A 21,719-nucleotide genomic window follows, 5' to 3' on the forward strand; every position below is an offset into this window, starting at 1 on the left:
ACTAGTATGAGAATTTAATGCTATTACAGAGAGAAACACAGGACATTGTGGAAAATTTTAGGTAGGAGGAACACCTAACTTTTGACTTAGGCTTTAGTGAATGGGCTCAAGGTAGGCTTTTGAAAGGGGCAATATCTCAGCCGACTCTAAAAGAATGTGGAGGACTTATGAAGGAAAAATTAAGAGACTCAGGGTGGTTAAGTGGTTTGCCCAAGGTGACTTTTCTGCTTAATGCCCAAGTTGGGGTTTCAATCCAATCTGATTTCAAAGTCCGTTTTTCATATCAAGTCTTACTTCTTTGTAAACTTGAAAAGTTTAAACTTATGATGTTATCGTTCTTTTTCTTTCCTCTGCCAGTATCCTGTTTTAGTAGTACTGTGACACATTCTTTTAAATAACCACTTTTTCTCTATTTGCCGTGTTTTGTCCCCAAGCACATCTACCAGATTGCCTTTCCTGTCATGTAGACTCATACTGCTCAACTCTGCTCCACTGCCCGCTTTAACACAACAGACTGACAGAAGCCCTCCACTGGCCACTGGCGAGGCCTGTCCTCCTCAGCTTGGCATTCAAAACTTCCTATAAAATCATGAGAACTGTCCAGGACTTCCATATGTCCCACTTTTCATGAGCACAGATTCATGCCTCTGGTGTCATTTACATGAGGATATCACTTTATAAGGATGCCATTTTAAGGTTTAGATTAAGTAAATTAATCTTCAGTCTTTAGATTTAATTACTCTCTTACAACTGAGTGCTCATACACACACATACACACTTACTCTGTTATTTCTAAAAATGATTTTATTGTTATGACCGAAAGAGCTTGGATGTCATCCTTCTTTATTTCCGTACCCAGCATAAGGGTTCTTGGTTATTGTTGTTGTTTAGTTGCTAAGTCATGTCTGACTCTCTTGTGAGCTCATGAACTGTGGCCCACCAGGCTCCTCTGTCCTTAAGATTTCCCAGGCAGGAACACTGGAGTGTTTCATTTCCTTCTCCAGGGTATCTTCCTGACCCAGGGATCAAACCCGTGTCTCCTGCATTAGCAGGTGGATTCTTTACTGCTGAGCCACCAGGGAAGTCCAAGGGTTCTTGGTACTCTACCCATAATGTGGTGAGCTAACCTCTGTTCCTCCATTTTTCTGGAGGGATCCTTTTTCTAGAGGGTATCCTGTTTTTGAGGAGAGGTAAGGAGAACAGGGTGTTCTTTGGAAGGACTGATGCTAAAGCTGAAACTCCAATACTTTGGCCACCTCATGCGACAAGTTGACTCACTGGAAAAGAGTCTGATGCTAGGAAAGGTTGGGGGCAGGAGGAGACGGGGACGACAGAGAATGAGATGGCTGGATGGCATCACCGCCCTCGATGGACATGAGTTTGAGTGAACTCCGGGAGTTGGTGATGGACAGGGAGGCCTGGCGTGCTGTGGTTCATGGGGTCGCGGAGAGTCGGACACGACTGAGCGACTGAACTGAAGGAGAACAGTTCTGATTGTTAGAAATTTCTTCATAGTGAGTCAGAATCTCTTCTTTTACCATCCATTTGTTTCCCAGGACTTGCCCTTGGAACCACAGATAATTGGTCTTTTTTTTTTTCTTCTATCTTGCCTCATGAGGTTCCATCACACATTGAAAGATAGCTCTTACGTCTCTCCTTGGGTTTCTCTTACATAAATCAGTAATAATATTGTTTGTTCAGAGCTTTTTTAATTAACAGGTCTCAAACTCTTCGTTGTACTTTTGCCCTCCTCTGAGAATTCTAGAGTTTTGTCATTGCTGGTCTAAAACCACAGGACTTAGAACAGAACACAGCATCCGACAGGACAGCAATGCAGCATTATTCCTTTGATTATGACTCTATGCTTGTGTCTTAAAAGCCTGTGATTGTGTTAGCTTTATAGTAACCATTTCACATTTGGCATTCATTCAGTTAATATACCGGAGAAAGCAATGGCAAGCCACTCCAGTACTCTTGCCTGGAGAACCACATGGACTGAGGAGCCTGGTGGGCTGCGATCCATGGGGTCGCTACTAGTCAGATGCGGCTGGGCGACTTCACTTTCACTTTTCACTTTCACACATTGGAGAAGGAAATGGCAACCCACTCCAGTGTTCTTGTCTGGAGAATCCCAGGGACGGCGGAGCCCGGTCGGCTGCCGTCTATGGGGTCGCACAGAGTCTGACACGACTGAAGCGACTTAGCAGCAGCAGCAGTTAATATACCCAGATACTATCTTTACATAATGGCTGTAGTTCAGCCAGCTCTTCTTGTCATCTACTCTGTAGTTGACTCTCTTTAAATAGAGAACTTACGATTTTTTTAGTTAGATTTCACCTTCGTTTTGATCCATCTTTTTAGCTAATTTTGACCATTTTATCCAGTGTATTTTTAACTGTTTCCCAGCTTTAGGTTATCTCAAGACTTCGAAGCCTGCTTTCCAGCTTGATGAACATCAGAAAAGTAGAGACTGTCCACTCCATCTCGGGAGCTGACCAGTGCTTCTTACACATGGTTCTATTAGCCTGTTCTGTCACCCCTTCACATCTTTTTGTCTTACCTTCAAAGATCTAATTTGTACATTCAGCAAATTTTTATTCAGTGCCTACCATGTGGAAGAAGATACCAGTGATACAGTGAAGACAGAGGTCCCCACCTTCTGAGCTAACAGTCCAGAGACATCGTGAAGTGCTCTGTTAAATGCTTTGCAGATATTAGGTTACACAGTTCTCTGTGACACTTGGTTCGCCTGTTGTCATATCAAAAGCGGAGGATGCATTCCTTTTTACAAACTCTGTGTTGGCTCCTAATGACCATGCATCACCTGAAAATGGGAATCGTTATCTTTCTCTTTCCACAGGTTCACAAGAACTTTGAGCTTGGAAAGTCTCCAGAGTTCATTGCTGAAACTCTCTACCTTTTACTGTATCTTTTAAACCTCCAAGCTCATTAGCGAGCAGCCTGTTTGGCCACATTTGTGGTGGTGGCAGTGGCATCTAATCCCCCCATTATTGGGATTCTTTTTGTATTTTATGGTAAATTTAGTTGTGAAGAATATCTGTCCAACTTTAGCCATTTTCCCTTACACGGTCTTTGTCACTCCAATTCTATTTGTGTTTTATCTTTGTATTTTGAAATTATTTTTCCTAAGGAAAAAATAGCTGACTATCCTCAGATGTTTTTCTTCTCTTCTTAAAGCACTTAAAGTGCCATAGTCACTTTCTCCAGGATCCCAGTCCTTTGCACTTAAACCATGTATTTCTTTTTGGTTCAACAAGTGAACAAAAAACTGCAGTACTATAAGGGATGAAACGATCAACAATGCAAAGTGTTGGTTTTTTACTGGAATAATTCCAAAAACAGATAACCTCACAGCCCCGTAGAAGAGAGCCCACCCGTATCCCTAAGTGTGGGTTCACTGATCCGTCAGGCGTCATCCAGACCTCAGCTGCCAGTTCCCACGGCTGTATCATTCCTCCCTAGTTCTTCCTCCTTTCCCCGTTGGTCTAGTGCTCTCTGCTATGTCTTATACAGATTTTGAGTCGCACATAGATGTTTATTTTGTTAAATACTTATGAGGATTTCCGCCTTTTTCTGTAGATCTTTGTGGAACAGCAGATTCCCTGTAGTTGTCAAAGTCTATTATGGTTACCAGTTGCTGCCCCATCCCATCAAATCTTGGTGACTTCCATGAGATTTTATTATCTCTGTGTTCTTTTTTCCTATTGCTACTTTTAAGATTGGTGTCTAACACACTAACGTTCAATAATATTTATGATTAATCTCAAGAAGTATTTGCCTTCTCTTTTAGGCTGTGAGGATATCATTGCTGAAAGCATCTCATTAGATACCTTAATTGCCATCCTCAAGTGGAGCTCTCATCCATATGGCTCTAAGTGGGTGCACCGACAAGCTTTACATTTCCTCTGTGAGGAATTTTCCCAGGTCATGACTTCGGATGTTTTTTATGAACTCAGCAAAGACCATCTGCTTACTGCTATCCAGTCTGACTACCTACAGGTAATCATTTATACACCTCTCAAATTCACTGTCATTCACATGTGCACCAGGAAGCCCATCTGTACTTATTTATTCTCCCATCCAGGGAGATCAGCCCACCCAGGAATACCCTCTTCATACTTGTGCAGCCGAAGATTTCTAGGTCTCTGGCCCTTCGGGCACACTGCCACCATCACTGAACAGTGTGGACCAGCCCAGGTCCTAACCAGCGATTCACCAAAGGGGTTGTGGCAGTAGGCAAGGTCAGAAGCATATCCCAGTGGTGATTCTCTTGGCTTCTGTTAATAGTAGATCACTATAACAGTTTCTTTTATTTTTGGTAAAGTATACTTAGACTTAAGCAGTACCAAGAATAACATTCAATTTCTGACCTATTTGGACATTTCTTAAAACTCAGTGTATGAGTTCTGCTGAAGTATAATAATGTTTTCAACTGCTTATTTTTAGTCAGAAGTACGTTTAAACAAATTCTTGTATTCTTACATATCATTTATAATTAAGTAGTTTAATAATATATTTAAAATAAGTTAAAAAATACTTTGAGGTAGAGTTTATTCAAGTTTTTTTTTTTTTTCTTTTTTGCATTGGCTGTATGACTTTTATGCTGGTAACTGTACCGCAGTTTTAATGTTATGAAGTTATAAACTCATTAAGCCATATCCTATTTCTTTGTACTAGAAAAATTATGAAGTGCTTTCACCTCAGTCAGCAGTGCAGTGAAGAGTTAAATAATCCACTTAGCATCTGTATTTTTCCTTCATACATTGCTTTGATTGTAGTACATGTGTTATCGTAGTTGGTTTTGATCTGTTTAGGATCTGTTTTCATTAACTTCATTATTTCACTGTCCTGATGCAGACATTATAGGAGTTAGGATTTGTCAGTTCAGTTTACCCCTCAGTCCGTCTCTGCCATCAGGAAGCTTCCCTAAGCCTCTTATCCTTATGCATCAGAGGGCAGACAGACTGAAAACCACAATCACAGAAAACTAACCAATCTGATCACATGAACCACAGCCTTGTCTAACTCAGTGAAACTATGAGCCATACCGTGTAGGGCCACCCAAGATGGACGAGTCATGGTGGAGAGTTCTGACAAAACGTGGTCCACTAGAGAAGGGAATGGCAAACCACTTCACTATTCTTGCCTTCAGAACCCCATGAACAGTATGAAAAGGCAAAAAGATAGGATACTGAAAGATGAACTCTCTTGGTTGGTAGGTGCCCAATATGCTACTGGAGATCAGTGGAGAAATAACTCCAGAAAGAATGAAGAGACAGACCCAAAGCAAAAACAACACCCAGTTGTGGATGTGACAGGTGATGGAAGTAAAGTCCAATGCTGTAAAGAGCAGTATTGCATAGGAACCTGGAATGTTAGGTCCATGAATCAAGGCAAATTGGAAATGGTCAAACAGGAGATGACAAGAGTGAACATCGACATTTTAGGAATCAGCAAACTAAAATGGACTGAAATGGGTGAACTTAACTCAGAATACCATTATATCTACTACTGTGGGCAAGAATCCCTTAGAAGAAATGGAGTAGCCATCATAGTCAATAAAAGAGTCCTAAATGCAGTGTTTTGATGCAATCTCAAAAGTGACAGAATGATCTCTCTTCGTTTTCAAGGCAAACCATTCAGTATCACAGTAATCCAAGTCTATACCCCGACCAGTAATGCTGAAGAAGCTGAAGTTGAATGGTTCTGTGAAGACCTACAAGATCTTCTGGAGCCAACACCTAAAAAAGATGTCCTCTTCATTATAGGGGAGTGGAATGCAAAAGTAGGAAGTCGGGAGCTACCTGGAGTAACAGGCAAATTTGGCCTTGGAGTACAAAACGAAGCAGGTCAAAGGCTAACAGAGTTTTGCCGAGAGAACGCACTGGTCATAGCAAACACCTTCTTCCAGCAACACAAGAAAAGGCTGTACACATGGACATCATCAGATGGTCAATGCTGAAATCAGATTGATTATATTCTTTGCAGTCAAATGTGGAGAAGCTCTATACAGTCAGCAAAAACAAGACCAGGAACTGATTGTGGCTGAGATTATGAACTCCTTATTGCCAAATTCAGACTTAAATTGAAGACAGTAGGGAAAACCACTAGACCATTCAAGTAGGACCTAAATCAAATCCCTTACAATTATACAGTGGAAGTGACAAATAGATTCAAGGAATTAGACCTGATAGAGTGCCTGAAGAAGTACGGACGGAGGTTCATGGCATTGTACAGGAGGCAGTGATCAAGACCATCCCCAAGAGAAAGAAATCCAAAAAGGCAAAATGGTTGTCTGAGGAGGCCTTACAAATAGCTGAGAAAAGAAAAGATGCAAAAGGCAAAGGAGAAAATGAAAGATATGCCCATTTGAATTCAGAGTTCCAAAGAATAGCAAGGAGAGATAAGAAAGCCTTCAGTGATCAATGCAAAGAAATAGAGGAAAACAATAGAATGGGAAAGACCAGAGATCTCTTCTTGAATATTAAAGATACCAAGGGAACATTTCATGTAAAGATCGACACAATAAAGGACAGAAATGGTATGGACCTAACAGAAGCAGAAGATACTCAGAAGAGGTGGCATTAATACACAGAACTGCACAAAAAAGATCTCCATGACCCAGATAACCATGATGGTGTAATCACTCACCTAGAGCCAGACATCCTGGAATGCAAAGTCAAGTGGGCCTTAGGAAGCATCACTATGAACAAAGCTAGTGGAGATGATGGAATTCCAGTTGAGGTGTTTCAAATCCTAAAAGATGATGGTGTGAAAGTGCTGCCCTCAATATGCCAGCAAATTTGGAAAACTCAGCAGTGGCCACAGAACTGGAAAAGGTCTGTTTTCATTCCAATCCCAAAGAAAGGCAATGCCAAAGAATGCTCAAACTACCACACAATTGCACTCATCTCACATGCTAGCAACGCAATGCTCAAAATTCTCCAAGCTAGGCTTCAGCAATATGTGAACCGTGAACTTCCAGATGTTCAAGCTGGATTTAGAAAAGGCAGAGGAACCAGGGATCAAATTACCAACATCTGTTGGATCATCAAAAAAGCAAGAGAGTTCCAAAAAACATCTATTTCTTCTTTATTGACTATGCCAAAGCCTTTAAACTGTGTGGATCACAATAAACTGTGGAAAAATTCTGAAAGAGATGGGAATACCAGACCACCTGACCTGCCTCCTGGGAAATTTGTATGCAGGTCAAGAAGCAACAGTTAGAACTGGACATGGAACAACAGACTGATTCCAAATCGGGTAAGGAGTACGTCAAGGCTGTATGTTGTCATTCTGCTTATTTAACTTGTATGCAGAGTACATCATGAGAAACGCTGGGCTGGATGAAGCACAAGCTGGAATCAAGATTGCTGGGAGAAATATCAATAACCTCAGATATGCAGCTGACACCATCCTTACGGCAGAAAGTGAAGAGGAACTAAAGAGCTTTTTTATTAATCTTTAAAGATGAGAATGAAAAAGGTGGCTTAAAACTCAACATTCAGAAAACTAAGATCATGGCATCCGGTCCCATCACTTTATGGCAAATAGATGGGGAAACAGTGAGAGACTTTTTTTGAGGGGAGGCAGGGGGCTCCAAAATCACTGCAGATGGTGACTGCAGCCATGAAATTAAAGACGCTTGCCCCTTGGAAGGAAAGTTATGACCAACAGCTGCTGCTGCTAAGTCGCTTCAGTCGTGTCCAACTCTGTGTGACCCCATAGACGGAAGCCCACCAGGCTCCCCCGTCCCTGGGATTCTCCAGGCCAGAACACTGGAGTGGGTTACCATTTCCTTCTCCAATGCATGAAAGTGAAAAGTGAAAGTGAAGGCGCTCAGTCATGTCCAACTCTTCGCGACCCCATGGACTGCAGCCTACCAGGCTCCTCCATCCATGGGATTTTCCAGGCAAGAGTACTGGAGTGGGGATGACCAACCTAGACAGCATATTAAAAAGCAGAGACATTACTTTGCCAACAAAGGTCCATCTAGTCAAAGCTATGCTTTTTCCAGTAGTCATGTATGGATGTGAGAATTGGACTATAAAGAAAGCTGAGCGCCAAAGAATTGATGCTTTTGAACTGTGCTGTTGGGGAGAAGACTCTTGAGAGTCCCTTGGACTGCAAGGAGATCCAGCCAGTCCGTCGTAAAGGAAATCAGTCCTGAATATTCACTGGAAGAACTGATGCTGATGCTGGGAAATATTGAAGGCGGGAGGAGAAGGGGACAACAGAGGATGAGATGGCCCATGGGGTCGGAAAGAGTGGGACACAACTGAGGGACGGGACTGAACTGAACTTGATGATTGTTTAGAATCTGCATTTCTTCTTGGAGTGTAAAGAACTTGAAGAGCAACCCGGATTATGCCCTAAGATTTTAAATGCAGTACAAAGAAATGAGAAGCATATTGCCATTTCACAGACTGTGCCTGAGGGGTCCTTCACCAATCAGTAGCATACTTCGTGGAGATCATAGTGTCTTCTGCCAAGGCAAGTTGCCATACTTGTTTTTACTGCTCCTGGAGGAGACAGCAGTCACACTGTATTTTTATACTTTTACTTTCATGTATTTATCTCCATCTTGTCCCCAAAAGAATTTAAGGCTGCTATATAGAAACCATATAGTAAGATAAATTTAAAACAGGGAAAATAAACAGTTTAAAAAACAAATAAAGATTGAAATAAGAGTAAAAATTTAATTTGAGCCAAGAGTAGGTTACTGGACCAAATGTATATAATTGGGTCTGTGTATTTGCTTCCTGATATACCACATGTTTAGGTCAGACATTTGAAACAGCCAAGTGTGATGAATGAAACGTGGCATGTTGCACATTGTATGTGCTTTATGACGTAAGAAGAGTCTTTAATGAGATTAATGTCTGTATCTGTTTGCACTGAAATAAATATAAACTTTTTTATTATAGGCAAGTGAACAAGATATCCTTAAATATCTGATTAAATGGGGTGAGCATCAGTTAATGAAGAGAATAGCAGACAGAGGTAAGCTCAGAAAACTAGCTTGCACCTATAAGTGTTTCCCAAAAGTTACTAAGGTGTATGCTGCACCTCAGTCTTGACAGTTACTGCTGTTGCCTGGTGAAGATAGGAATATTTTCAGTCAGTAAAATCCTTTAGTGGTAAAGGTATACTTGGTTAGAAATAAACATATCAGAAAGTTTAATTTTGCACTTGAAACTGTAACTCTTAATATTCTTTCTATGTATTTAATAATGTATGTTGAATGATTTATAAAAGTAATTTTTCAATTAATGAGTAAAGTGTTACCAAGGCATGTTGTTGATGGAAATATTTTAGAATTAGGTGGTAGTGATAAGTGCATAGCATTCTAAACGTACTAAAAGCCACTACATTGTACACTCTAAAATGGTTAAAATGGTAAATTTTATGTTATGTGAATGTTGCTTGAGAAAAAAAAATGACTACCATAGGAAACCATGTTTGTTGTTTATTTGAAGTTTTTGTGAAAGGTAAAGGAGAAATGATACTTTTGCACAGCCTCCAACTAGGGGATACTGCAGGAGAGATGCAAGCACCATATGTTGCTTATGATCTTAACTTTGGGAGCTTGTGCTTATGTAGCAGTCTTATATCTATATCTAGGGTGAACCCACCCACCTGTGTGACTTCCTTCATTTAATTTTGTGTTTGTCTATATAGTGAACCCAAATCAAAATATTTTAATTTGAAAAATGCAGGTTTCCCTTTCCTCTCATTTTTGACAGCTTTATATAGATAAATTTACATACCATAAAGTTCATGTTTGAAGTGTTCAAGTCATTGTTTTTTAGTATACTTAGAGTTGTTCTTCTCATATTTTAAAATATTTTTAAAAAGTAAAGCTGAACCTGCCTTCAAATCATTTTATAGTGTTCCTTTAATATACTGCTACCAAGCTCTAGGAAACAAAAGCAGTCCTCCTATCTTAATTCTCCTAATTTAATCTGTGATCTGCAGAAGCCTTTTGCAGTTTCAGATTTGAAATTTTTTAAATATAAAAACCACTACTATTAATTTGGGACATTTTTGAAATGCCAGTATACAGTCTATGCTGCTGCTTTTCAGATTCTAAACTTGCAAATTCACCTACTTGCTAAAATTTATTTGTGATCCCCAAATCAGTACTCATGACACTTTTAGTCATTTGCAGAGATGCACAGAATGACAGAAGATTTGAGTCCCCTGTCATACGTTTCCAGCTTATGGTAGAGCAAAGTGATACTCTGCCATCTTAACTTCAATTCTCAAACAAGTGTCCTTTTCATAGTCTTTTTAGTGCTGTGTTTTTTACATCTTAATAGGATTTTCCAGTAAACCCACTGTCTCTAAGATAGCCTCCATGTGTGATACTATTAATACTGTCTAGTGTTCCTAAGTCCAAGAGGGCTATGATGTGCCTTATGGAGAAAATATGTGTTAGATAAGCATTGTTCAGTTGCTTGAGTTACAGTGCTATTGACTGTGAGCTCATTGTTAATGAATCTACAATATATACTAACAAGGTGTCCTTAAACGGAAACATACATAAAACAAGGCTTTGTCTTCATTGGCTGGCAAAAATATTGTGACCAGAGGCTCAAAGGAACCTAACTGTGTGTTTCCTTCAGAACAATGGTTCAGTATTCACTAATTGTGGCTTTATAGAACAATACCACCCCAAGCAACAAGAACTGATTGTATATAGTGCTCCATAATCATCAAAGGCTTGTTTATTTAGACGTAAGGCTGGTAATGATATATGTCATATTTACTCTGGGCAGATAATGAACATCCTTGATAACATCTCCATTGTTTAACGGTTTTCTGGCTGGGTTAGAGTGGGAGGCTCTTCCACAGAGATGAGAGGGAAGCTACACGAACCGGACTGCACCTTTGTTTCAGTCACTCTTATGTGTAAGGTTTCTGCCCTACCTGGTGCATATCTGGGGGTTTCATGGAATGTTGGTTTGCAAACAGGACAGCACTACTTTGAGGAAACATTTCTTTTGAAAAGCGGTGGCTTAGATACACACTGAATCCAGAGCAGAACACGGCAGGAACAAAACCCTGTTCCACACACTGGAGATAAGCCTCTCAAAAACCAGTATCTTTGTATCACATTATTTAAGGGAAAATACCAGTTTACCTGTAGTGTTTGTGGAAAAAATCCAGCATTTATGTTGTGAATGATAAAGATCTTATTTTTAAGCAAAAAAAAAAAATATATATATATAGCCCCCTAGTTTAAAGATATGATTAAAAATTCCTCAAATATGTTGTTTTCCTTCCCACTTCACTATCAAAAACCATACATATACTTCAGATCTTCCTCTTTCACTAATACCCCATGAAAAAAACATTTATTCTCTGCTCTGGACAGTGGAATATATTACACATGAACTTTTATGCATTAACATTTCTGTGGAAATTTAAGAGACTCATAAAATCCTTAAAGTTAAGTAGGGTGTACATTAGGTTTTGCTGCTTTAAGGTATCAGGTGATATAATTTTAGATACTCATTAAATTCCGATTAAATCTATATAGTAGCCTAATGAACATATTCATAACTGACAGTTACCAGAAATAACGTTTGTCCTGTATTACCCTTATTGTAAGTTGTATTAAAAAAAAAAAAATGGCCCCAAAAGTGAGGAACATGAAGAAAAAGTCCTTGATCAAACTAGATTTTAATAGATTATTGTTTTTTCTCCTTTGAGTTAGTATGCAGAAAAGAATTCTGTCTTCTTTAATGCAGAACAGTTATAAAGAATGTTACCATACTGTTGACACCATGCTTTTTATCTCTATTAAGGAAACTTCTTAAGCCATAAAAGTAATTTATTTATAGCACTTTTTGAAGCAGGTAAATTTACTATAGAGGGTTACTGAAAGTATACTTAGAGAAGAAAGAGAGCCTTTCTCTGGAAATTTTGATTTGGTGGAGACTTCTCATTTTCTGTTTTTGTCATAGAGCCAAACTTACTGAGTGGCACTGCTCATAGTGTGAATAAGAGAGGTGTGAAAAGACGGGACCTGGACATCGAAGAGCTTAGAGAGATCCTTTCCTCTCTCTTCCCTTTTGTGCGAATCGAACACATCTTGCCTATAAACAGTGAAGTCCTAAGTGATGCAGTAAGTATCTTTCTTCATTTATCCCATTCATGAAAATAGTATGTCTTTTTTTTTAATCATTGTAAATAATTTCTCCTAATGGAGTATCGTGAGACTAAACTCCATGTAGACAGAGACAGATGTCTGTCTTGTACTGTGTTATGTCCCCAGCGTCTGGCACGTGGCACAAATAAATGCTTGGTGGATGAGACTTGAGTTGGGTGTATCAGTCTTACTTTTGCAAAAGTATAGTCTCTAAATGGAGTTAATCCAGCAATTTATCAGTGTAGATCAAGTAGTCATTTTAAATGGAAAGAGTAGAAGTTACCTTTGGAGACTCTCTTAAGAATAGCAGTAAATCAGAGAGCAAGAGAGGAAGAGATTGGTTCAGTGCAAGAGGGGTAAATGAATGCTGTAATTGTGTTTCAGGTAAAAATTAATGGAGCTGACTGATCATGTTACTTTCACAGTTTTTACGTGAATTTTTTTAGACTATAAGAATTGCTCCAATTAATGGTTGACAACTTGGAGGAGGAAATGGCAACCCACTCCAGTATTCTTGCTTGGAGAATTCCCATGGATGGTGAAGCCTGGTGGGCTACAGTCCATGGGGTCGCAAAGAGTCAAACACGACAGTGACTTTCACTGCTACTATGGTTGGCAAAAATACTCTTCACAGATTGGTTTATAACTTTAATAAGATGCTGTAAGCGTAATAGTTTTTTCCAGCTGCACAGAAACATTGTAAAAGTCATCTGGAAAAAAACTGTTAAGAATTTTTTAAGTTCTAAAAGAAAAACAAAATAAGGAATAATAAAGAGCCAGCTTAAAACTAAATATTAAAAAAACTAAGGTCATGGCATCCGCCCCCATTACTGCATGGCAAAAAGAAGGGGAAAAGGTGGAAGTAGTGACAGATTTCCTCTTTTTGGGCTCCAAAATCACTGCAGATGGTGACTGCAGCCATGAAATCAGAAGACAGTTGCTTCTTGGCAGTACAACTAGGAAAAGCCTAGACAGTGTGTTCAAAAGCAGAGACATTACTGTGCTGAGCAAGGCTGTGATCTTCCCAGTGGTCACATACACTTGTGAGAGCTGGACAGTAAAGAAGGCTGAGCGCCAAAGAATTGATGCCTTTGAACTGTGGTGCTGGAGAAGACTCCTGAGAGTCCCTTGGACTGCAAGGAGATCAAACCAGTCAATCTTAAGGGAAAGCAACCCTGAATACTCATGGGAAGGACTGATACTGAAGCTGAAGCTCCAGTATTTTGGTCATCTGATGCGAACAGCTGACTCATTGGAAAAGTCCCTGATGCTGGGAAAGATTGTGGGCAGAAGAAGAAGAGGGTGTCAGAGGATGAGATGGCTGGATAACAACACCAGTGCAATGAAGATGAACTTGGGCAAACTTCAGGAGATGGTGAGGGACAGGGAAGCCTGGCATACCTCAGTCCATGGGGGTCACAAAAATGTCAGACATGATTGGGTAACTGAACAACAACTCTTCCATCATATAAAATATATTTTAAAACTCTTGACAGTCAATCTGTGATGCTAGCATAATAGAGAAGACAAAACAGCCCGGAAGAAGATCCTAATTAATACAAGAATTAAACATATACTAAGCAAACTATCACAAATAGTGCTACAGAAACCCATCAGTGAGGGAGGGAAGAAATGTGCTTTTAGTTAAATCCTCATTTCACTCACACACAAAATTAATCCCTATTAGATCGAAGAATTAAATATTAAGTTGAAATATGGAAAAACTAGAAGAAAACAAATGTTTATGGAACCCCTGATTAAAAGGATGTTCAGTCTCACTAGTAAGCACACATACAGTAAAGAAAGCAAAATAAGACAATAAGGCATCACTTTTTTTACCTTTAGGTCACTAATTTTTGAAATAATATTACTGTCTGATGCAGAATTATAGCTGGTACATTGGTAGCATCATCATTAAGTATATTTGGAAATAACCTAAATGTCTAATAACAGGGGAAGTAAGTTATACTACTTGACAGAGTATTTTGCTGTCCTAAAAAAAATATGTACTTTTATATATTCTAAAATTTAGTTAGGTAAAAATTTAATCTAAAAAAGATTGGAAGGAAATATATCAACAGTACTACAGTTATAACAGATTAGAGTTATAGGATTTTTCTGCCCATTTTCAAAATATGTCTAATGCTATATTTTATTAGTTAAACATAATTTTAATGCAGCAATGAGATGTTTATTATATTTAACAAGAATAATATTAGAAACAATATTTGGTTTCGTTTAAAATCTGGGACTAAAACCAGATTCAATTTGGTTTAGAAAAATACTTTAGAACTTTTGTTTAATAGATTTAGAAAATGTATAGCTCTGCTGTTAATATCCCATGCTTAACACATAATAAGTGAAGTGAAAGTTGCTCAGTCATGTCCGACTCTTTGCGAGCCCATGGACTATACAGTCCATGAAATTCTCCAGGCCACAACACTGGAGTGGGTAGCCTTTCCCTTATCCAGGGAATCTTTCCAACTCAGGAATTGAAGCCAGGTTTCCCACATTGCGGGCAGATTCTTTACCAGCTGAGCCACAGGGAAGCCCAAGAATACTGGAGTGGGTAGCCTATCCCTTATCCAGCGGATCTTGCAGACCCAGGAATCGAACTGAGGTCTCCTGCATCGCTGGCAGATTGTTTACCGAGTTATCATGGAAGCCCTGTACATAATATTGGTTGTTAGCCATAGTGCTCCTACAGTGCACGTTAAGCACGGTGCCAAGTGCCTTTTATCTTGCTTACCTTCGTTTCCTCCTCACAGCCGCCTCACGGGCTAAAGGACTTGATTTACATTCTCCTAGCATAGATGTAGAGACAACAGGACCACCGCATTTAGTCAGTCCTGCAGTGTCCCATCTCCAGGGCTAATTCAGGGTCCTTAAGGTGAGGCCAGGTAAGAGGAGATGTCCATGGCCACACGGCTGTCAAATGGAGAGTTAAGGTTTGAGCCAAGTTCTTCCCTTAGAGCCCCTGCCCGTATCACTGCAGACTGGCTATCTTCATACTGTAGATACAGGCCCAAGAATGTGCTTGTTTTGTCTTGTGGAGGCTAGATTGAGGGAGGAATCAATTCCTAGATGAGTAAGGAAAAAAATCAGTCCTATTTTAGAGTTCTGAAAGTTAGTCTGACTCATATTTTTAATAAATATAACTCTTGTTTTTAAAATATCATTCCTCTATTTAAAGAAAAATGGAAAGTTGTACCTTTTTATGGCTTTCTGAATCCTTTAAATACTTTTAAACATTGACAGTATGTTTAAGTTTCATGTGCATTCCTAAGTTCATATTTAAATTGTAAAGTTTGAACATGTTGACTTGTAGATATAATTATTTTTATCTTAGTAATATTGTGCTACACAAATGTCTGTTTCTCTAAAAAATAATTTATTTTTCAAGATGAAAAGAGGCTTGATTAGTACTCCTCCATCAGATATGCTTCCCACAACAGAAGGTGGAAAGTCAAATGCCTGGTTACGGCAAAAAAATGCTGGAATCTATGTTCGTCCTCGACTGTTCTCTCCCTATGTAGAAGAAGCGAAGGTAATAAACCATTTAAAGATATTAAACTACTTTACTACGAACTGTAAACACAAATATCTATTGTGGTGTCACTTAAATATTTGGAAATAGCCTAATAAGGAAAGTGAAAGTAAATTCTTCTTTGACTTCTCACCAGAATAGTTTAATTATGGTTAATGTCTAACTATCAAGCATGTTTTTATTTTTATAACTTAAATCATATTAAGTTGTATTTTACGTTTTTCTCATCTTAGTTTTTCTTGCAAACTGTTAGCTTGGAAGAAACTTCATTTTACTGAAATGGTCATCAGTCTGTTGTTATCTTCAGGGTGGGAAAAGTTTGAAAGAAGACTGCAAACATATTTTCTTCCTTTTGTAAACTAATGAAATGCCATGACTTCCTGTAACATATTTCTGTAGTGGCTGACTGTTGGAAATTGTATTTAGCTTTCAAAAAAGTGTACAAGTTAAAACAAAATTTCAGGCCTATTAAATAAAAGTTGGCATTATATTGTATTGCCATTTATATTGTAACATAACTCTCCAAGTAAATATGATAAATACTGCAGTATGAAATACTAAAGTTTTATTAGACATGTTCAGCTGAGGAGCTTCGGGGTAACCTTTTGAGGAACTGACAGTCTTTGAAAGTCAGAAATCACCTTTAAGCTTAATTGAATGAATTAGCAGGCAAAATAATGAGTTTGGATATAGAAACATAGTTACCTTAAAATTTTTCTCCCTTTTATTGTTGGAGTATCCCTAGTTTAAAATGCATATATGAAAGGATTTGTGAGAGATTTATTGACGAGGTTGATAATCTACCCTTTATTGAGTAATTGACACTTTGAAAGTGAAAGTTGGTCAGTCATATCCGACTCTTAGCGACCCCATGAACAGTAGCCTGCCTGACTTCTCTGTCCATGAAATTCTCCAGGCAGGAATACTGGAATGGGTGGCGGGGATCTTCCTGACCCAGGACTCTATCGGGGTCTCCTGCATTGCAGGCAGATTCCTTACCACCTGGGAAGCAATTGACACTTTAGTAGTTGTAAAATGGTGAGGTGGGCGGGGGAGGCAGAATGGTTGGGTCAGGTCTTTTTGAAATAAGTCCAATGCCTAAAGTCACTCAAGCAGCTGAGGCCTCTGTGGAAGGTTGAGTCTAGTGCTAAAAGGTCCATAATAAACTAGACCTACCCTCCTTTCTGCTGTCTCAAAGTAGAGCAGCCGCAAGCTGATCAGACAGTCCTCCTATACCTGTGCATACGTAGATAAATGCCCACAGTAAATGTGGAGAATGGTTTTACATTATGCCATTTTGACCATTCTGCAGTTTGCTGAAGTGGATTCATCTGAAGCTTATTTAACAATTGTTTATGTCTAGGTCTGTTGAATTTAATATCAGTCATTAATATTTTATATTTTGAGCATTTCTTATTGGCTAGGATATTTAGTCCATATATACATTGTTTTATTTATAGTGACTTTATGTATAATTTTACTTCTGATTAACTTTATATCCCTTCTTCAAATTTCAAATACTTCTGTTAAAAGCAGACTTTTCAGAAAATGATTATTTCTTTTCAAAGATGCTCCAAAAAGCTCCTTTAAACATTGAAGAGGAGGAAAAATTAGAGAGGTTAGAGTACTGTCTTCTTTTACCACTAATTTTAGGCTGTATACAGTGGAAACAGTAAATTAATTCCCTTTTTATGTGATGATGGTAGTAATCTTTCTCTAAATGTGATTTCACAAAGGTGTAAGGTTGACTAATTCTGTTAATACTCAATTGTTTTCAGTCAGTGCTAGACGAGATGATGGTGGAACAAACAGACCTTGTGCGTTTGCGAATGGTTAGAATGTCCAATGTGCCAGACACACTTTACATGGTCAGTAACGCTGTGCCTCAGTGCTGTCACATGATCAGCCACCAGCAGATCAGCAGCAACCAGTCAAGCCCTCCTTCAGTGGTAGCAAACGAAATCCCAGGTAAGGCAGTTAACCTTGTGCCAGGTGTTTATATTCAAGTGAACAGTCTAATCATATTTGGTAACCCCTCTATACATGCGGGCTCTTTCCACCTTCCAATACCCTTTATGCATTGTTCTCATTAAAGAATAAATTCTTATAAGCTAAGTTTTTTTTGTATTTTATTTTACAGTAACAAATGTAAGCAGTTTTTCAGTTTAGCTCAGGGCTTCTCAGCCTGGGCCCTCTTGACAGTTAGGGTTGGATAGTTCTCTGTTGTGGAGGCTGTCCTTTGCATTGTAGGGTGTTCAGCAGCATCCCTGGCATGTACTCACTAGATGCCAGTTGCCCATGTGTTTACATGTGCGTGCACCCACACACACCTTGTGACAGCCTCATGAAAGCATTTTTATGTTTCTGCACATTGCCAAATGTGCCTGTGGGGCAATATTACCACCTGTTGAGAACCACTGGTTTAGAGGAATTCAGATTTTTCATCACCATAGGGTGTTTCTCACATTATAAGACTCTTTGGGGAGAGTACTATCAACTTAGATCTTCGAGTCTATATATGTCCTCTCAAAATGTGATTGCCATTGGTTTCTGGGAGATCCAGTTTCCCAAGATCTGCTTTGTGAATGTTATATGCATTATAAATCGATCTTCCATCTTATTGTCTATTGATTGAGGTATAATTGTCATGTCTGAAAACATCTGAGCGTCAGTCAGTGCTGACATTAACCAAAGGGCTGTCATGTAAACAAGAAAATCCACAGAGATCTTGGGAGTCAGAAATGTATAGCTCTTGCCAGTTACCATTGCACAAGTCCAAAAAATCAGCAAACTATAGCATTACTGGAAGTGATGCTATGCATTTTTTGCTGAGAAGTCTCCGTTTCAATTAAGGATAAATAAAAGACATAATGACGGAACTTTTAATTGAACACATTCGTTTCATTCCAGAACTAATCTCTGACTGGTTGTTGCCTTATCAGATTTAACCACTGTGTATTTATTTAATAAAGTGTACAATGGATAAACAGTAGGAAGAGAAGTATTTCTGTAGCTGGTTTGTGCAGTTTTTGAACCTTTGGTAATTGTCATGGACTTTATCAACTTCAGTTAATACGACTGAGTAGCAATATAATTTAACCTTACAACTCACTGTCAAAAGTCCAAAGAGATCTACAATTAAGTATGCTCAGAAAAATAGGACTTGTCTTTCTGTTGTTTAATGAGACATGGCCCTATGCTTGTACCATCAAAATTCTCCCTTCCTCGCTTACCATGCTAATGTAAGGTATCTAGCTTTTGGAGAAGACTCCGGGGCACATGTTCTGGCTCTGTCACTTTGTGTGACTATGGACAAGACATTTACTTCCCTGAGCTTTAATTTCCTCATCTGTGAAATGAGGATATCTCCTTTCCAGGGTTCTTGTGAAGATTTAAGGAAGCTCTGTGAGTAATATGGAGTTTGCATGGCAGAAAGTAAGCACTCAGTAGCTCCCTTTTCCCAGAATTAATAATCAGTGACCACTCAAGTCAGTTAGTGTCATAGATACTTACAGACGGTCCCCTCTTCCCCCGCCCTCTGCTGCATCCTATTCCAGGTTCCTAACCTGTGAACCTGTCTCTAACCTTACTCCCACTCTGGCCTTTATACCAGGGCATGACAGACCTTTTCTGTGAAGGGGGCTGCTGCTGCTGCTGCTGCGTCACTTCAGTCGTGTCTGACTCTGTGTGACCCCATAGACAGAAGCCCACCAGGGTCCCCCGTCCCTGGGATTCTCCAGGCAAGAACACTGGAGTGGGTTGCCATTTCCTTCTCCAATGTGTGAAAGTGAAAAGTGAAAGTGAAGTCGCTCAGTCGTGTCCGACCCTTAGCGACCCCATGGACTGCAGCCCACCAGGCTCCTCCATCCATGGGATCTTCCAGGCAAGAGTACTGGAGTGGCTTGCCTAGGTAGTCAGTATTTTGGGCTTTATGGGATATGCAGTCTCTATTGCACTGTGCTCAGCTCTGCAGTCATAGGCCAAAGGCAGCCATATGCAATACCTAAACGGATGAGTGTGGCTGTGAGCCAATAAAACTTTATTTACAAAAACAGGTGGCAGAGTGCTTTTAGCCTGCAGGCGAAGGTTTGCCAACCCCTGCTTTCCACTCCTCTCAGAATGCACTTACCACATCACAGCTCGGATCCTCGCATTCCCCCACACACGCAACTGCCTGTTGTTCCCCAGATACAAATTAAACTCCTTATCATGACATACAGGGTCATTTACGGTCTGGCCCTACCCTTCTTTCAGCCTTCTCTCCTATTACCCTTCCTGCTTGTACCGTCTACCGCCTGTGCCATCCGATGCTGCCTTGCTGTCTCTCACTTGCATGTTTTACACGCACCTGGTCCTTTTGCAGAAAAGGACCAGAAAACCTTGGCTCCACTTTATTTGCCAGCCTGGTTTTCTCTCATTCTTCAAGACTCTATTCAGAGCTCACCTTGTCCAGGAAGCCTTCCCTGCCTGCTTCCAGTCTGGACTGGGGGCCCCTTCCTCCAGTTCCTTCAGTGTCCTTTGCACACCTTTCTCTGCGATCACTGACGGCCCTCTGCTGTGCTGGTTTACTGTGTTTACTTCTTTAAAACCAGAGCTCTGTAAGGATAGGGATCACGTCTTTTGTTCTGTGAACCCTAAACTTGAGTCGAAGCCCTGGTGCGTAGTCAGGACTCAAAAAATGATTTGAATAAAAGAGTGACTATATTTAAAAGACTTTTGAAATATCCTGAGATTCAGCAGAGAATATATGCAAGTAAAATTTTATTTAGGCTGTGAACTCATAATGCAGTTCAGGGTCTCCTTGGTATGACTAAGAGCCTTTGGGGCACTGTGAAATTTTAAAACCCTAAAAAATAATTAGATGCATATAACTTACTATCTTTCCAGGGAATTAAAATACTGTCAAAAATTTATGAGACGATTCTGATGCAAAACACATGCTTTTTTTTTTTTCTTGCACTCAGCAGGTGGTCTTTTGTGTAGCTCAGGTATTGTGCCTACAGATTGTTTCTCTTCTTCCAGTTCCTCGTCTCCTCATTATGAAGGACATGGTCAGACGTCTGCAGGAGCTACGGCACACTGAGCAGGTGCAGAGGGCCTACGCCCTCAACTGTGGGGAAGGCGCCACGGTCAGCTATGAAATTCAGATTCGCGTGTTAAGAGAGTTCGGGCTTGCCGATGCTGCAGCAGAACTCTTGCAGGTGGGAAGCAGCCCTCCACTACCTAAAACAGGGAATCTTGTGTTAGATTGTCAGCTGTTACTAATAATGAAAATATTGTGGTATTCTTTTGGATTTTGCGATGTTTGTGTTATTTGTCATATTTTGACATTTGCGATTCATGATTTCTAAGTCTAGATAAATAGCTTTGTACCTGAAAAAAATAAAATACAAGGAGCCTTGACTGTAACTCAGGCAGTATTTTCAGACATCCCAAGGAGCCCTCATAGCATGTCCTTTTCTTTTGTACGTGGTTTTTCAACTGTCCCTGGTGTCTTGGATGACCTGAAAGCCTCCAGTGAGAGGCAGTGTGGTAGGGTGGATGGGGCACAGGCTCTGGAGTGAGAACTGGTTTTATATCCTGCAGTGCTGCTTACCAGTTAACTTAGAGCAAGTTATATAACCTCTCTGAGCATCAGTTTCTTTACCTGTAAAATGAATTGTGAAGATAAGAGTGGCTGTATGTAAAGCAGCTATGTCTCTTGCACATAATAAACACATAAATGGTGACTCCTGAGAGCTCGTGGTGTGTACACCCAACAGAGGTGGAAGAGAAAGCAGAAATTTTGACCCTCTGCTGCTTTTTTCTCCCTGGTGTGGTCACTGGATTTCAGGTTGTGACCTACTGCATCCTTAACAGACCTTCCAGATGCACCCCGTTTCCTCCTCTCCTCCCTTTTACAAGAAGTTTTTTTGCATGATAGTTCAAGCCATATACGCATGAGAATCAAGGAATGAGTGCTTTTTTTTTAACTAGCAGGAAGAAACCCATTTC

At 39.7% G+C, this 21,719-nt stretch overlaps 1 protein-coding gene across 3 annotated transcripts in view; it reads left to right on the forward strand.

The window, feature by feature from the left end:
* BTBD7 (BTB domain containing 7) overlaps window positions 1–21,719 on the forward strand; it is a 90,011-nt gene that overhangs the window by 60,140 nt on the left and 8,152 nt on the right. For all 3 annotated transcript variants that reach the window (XM_055418421.2, XM_055418420.2, XM_055418422.2), the window contains exons 4-9: window positions 3,812–4,020; window positions 8,949–9,024; window positions 11,994–12,154; window positions 15,582–15,725; window positions 17,504–17,693; window positions 20,748–20,926. In XM_055418421.2, coding sequence (XP_055274396.2) covers window positions 3,812–4,020; window positions 8,949–9,024; window positions 11,994–12,154; window positions 15,582–15,725; window positions 17,504–17,693; window positions 20,748–20,926 — 959 coding nt within the window. The remainder of the gene's footprint in view (window positions 1–3,811; window positions 4,021–8,948; window positions 9,025–11,993; window positions 12,155–15,581; window positions 15,726–17,503; window positions 17,694–20,747; window positions 20,927–21,719) is intronic.

Source organism: Moschus berezovskii, chromosome 21 (assembly GCF_049115385.1).
Source record: "Moschus berezovskii isolate FMDL1 chromosome 21, NW_MosBer_1.0, whole genome shotgun sequence".
Lineage (NCBI taxonomy): Eukaryota > Metazoa > Chordata > Mammalia > Artiodactyla > Moschidae > Moschus > Moschus berezovskii.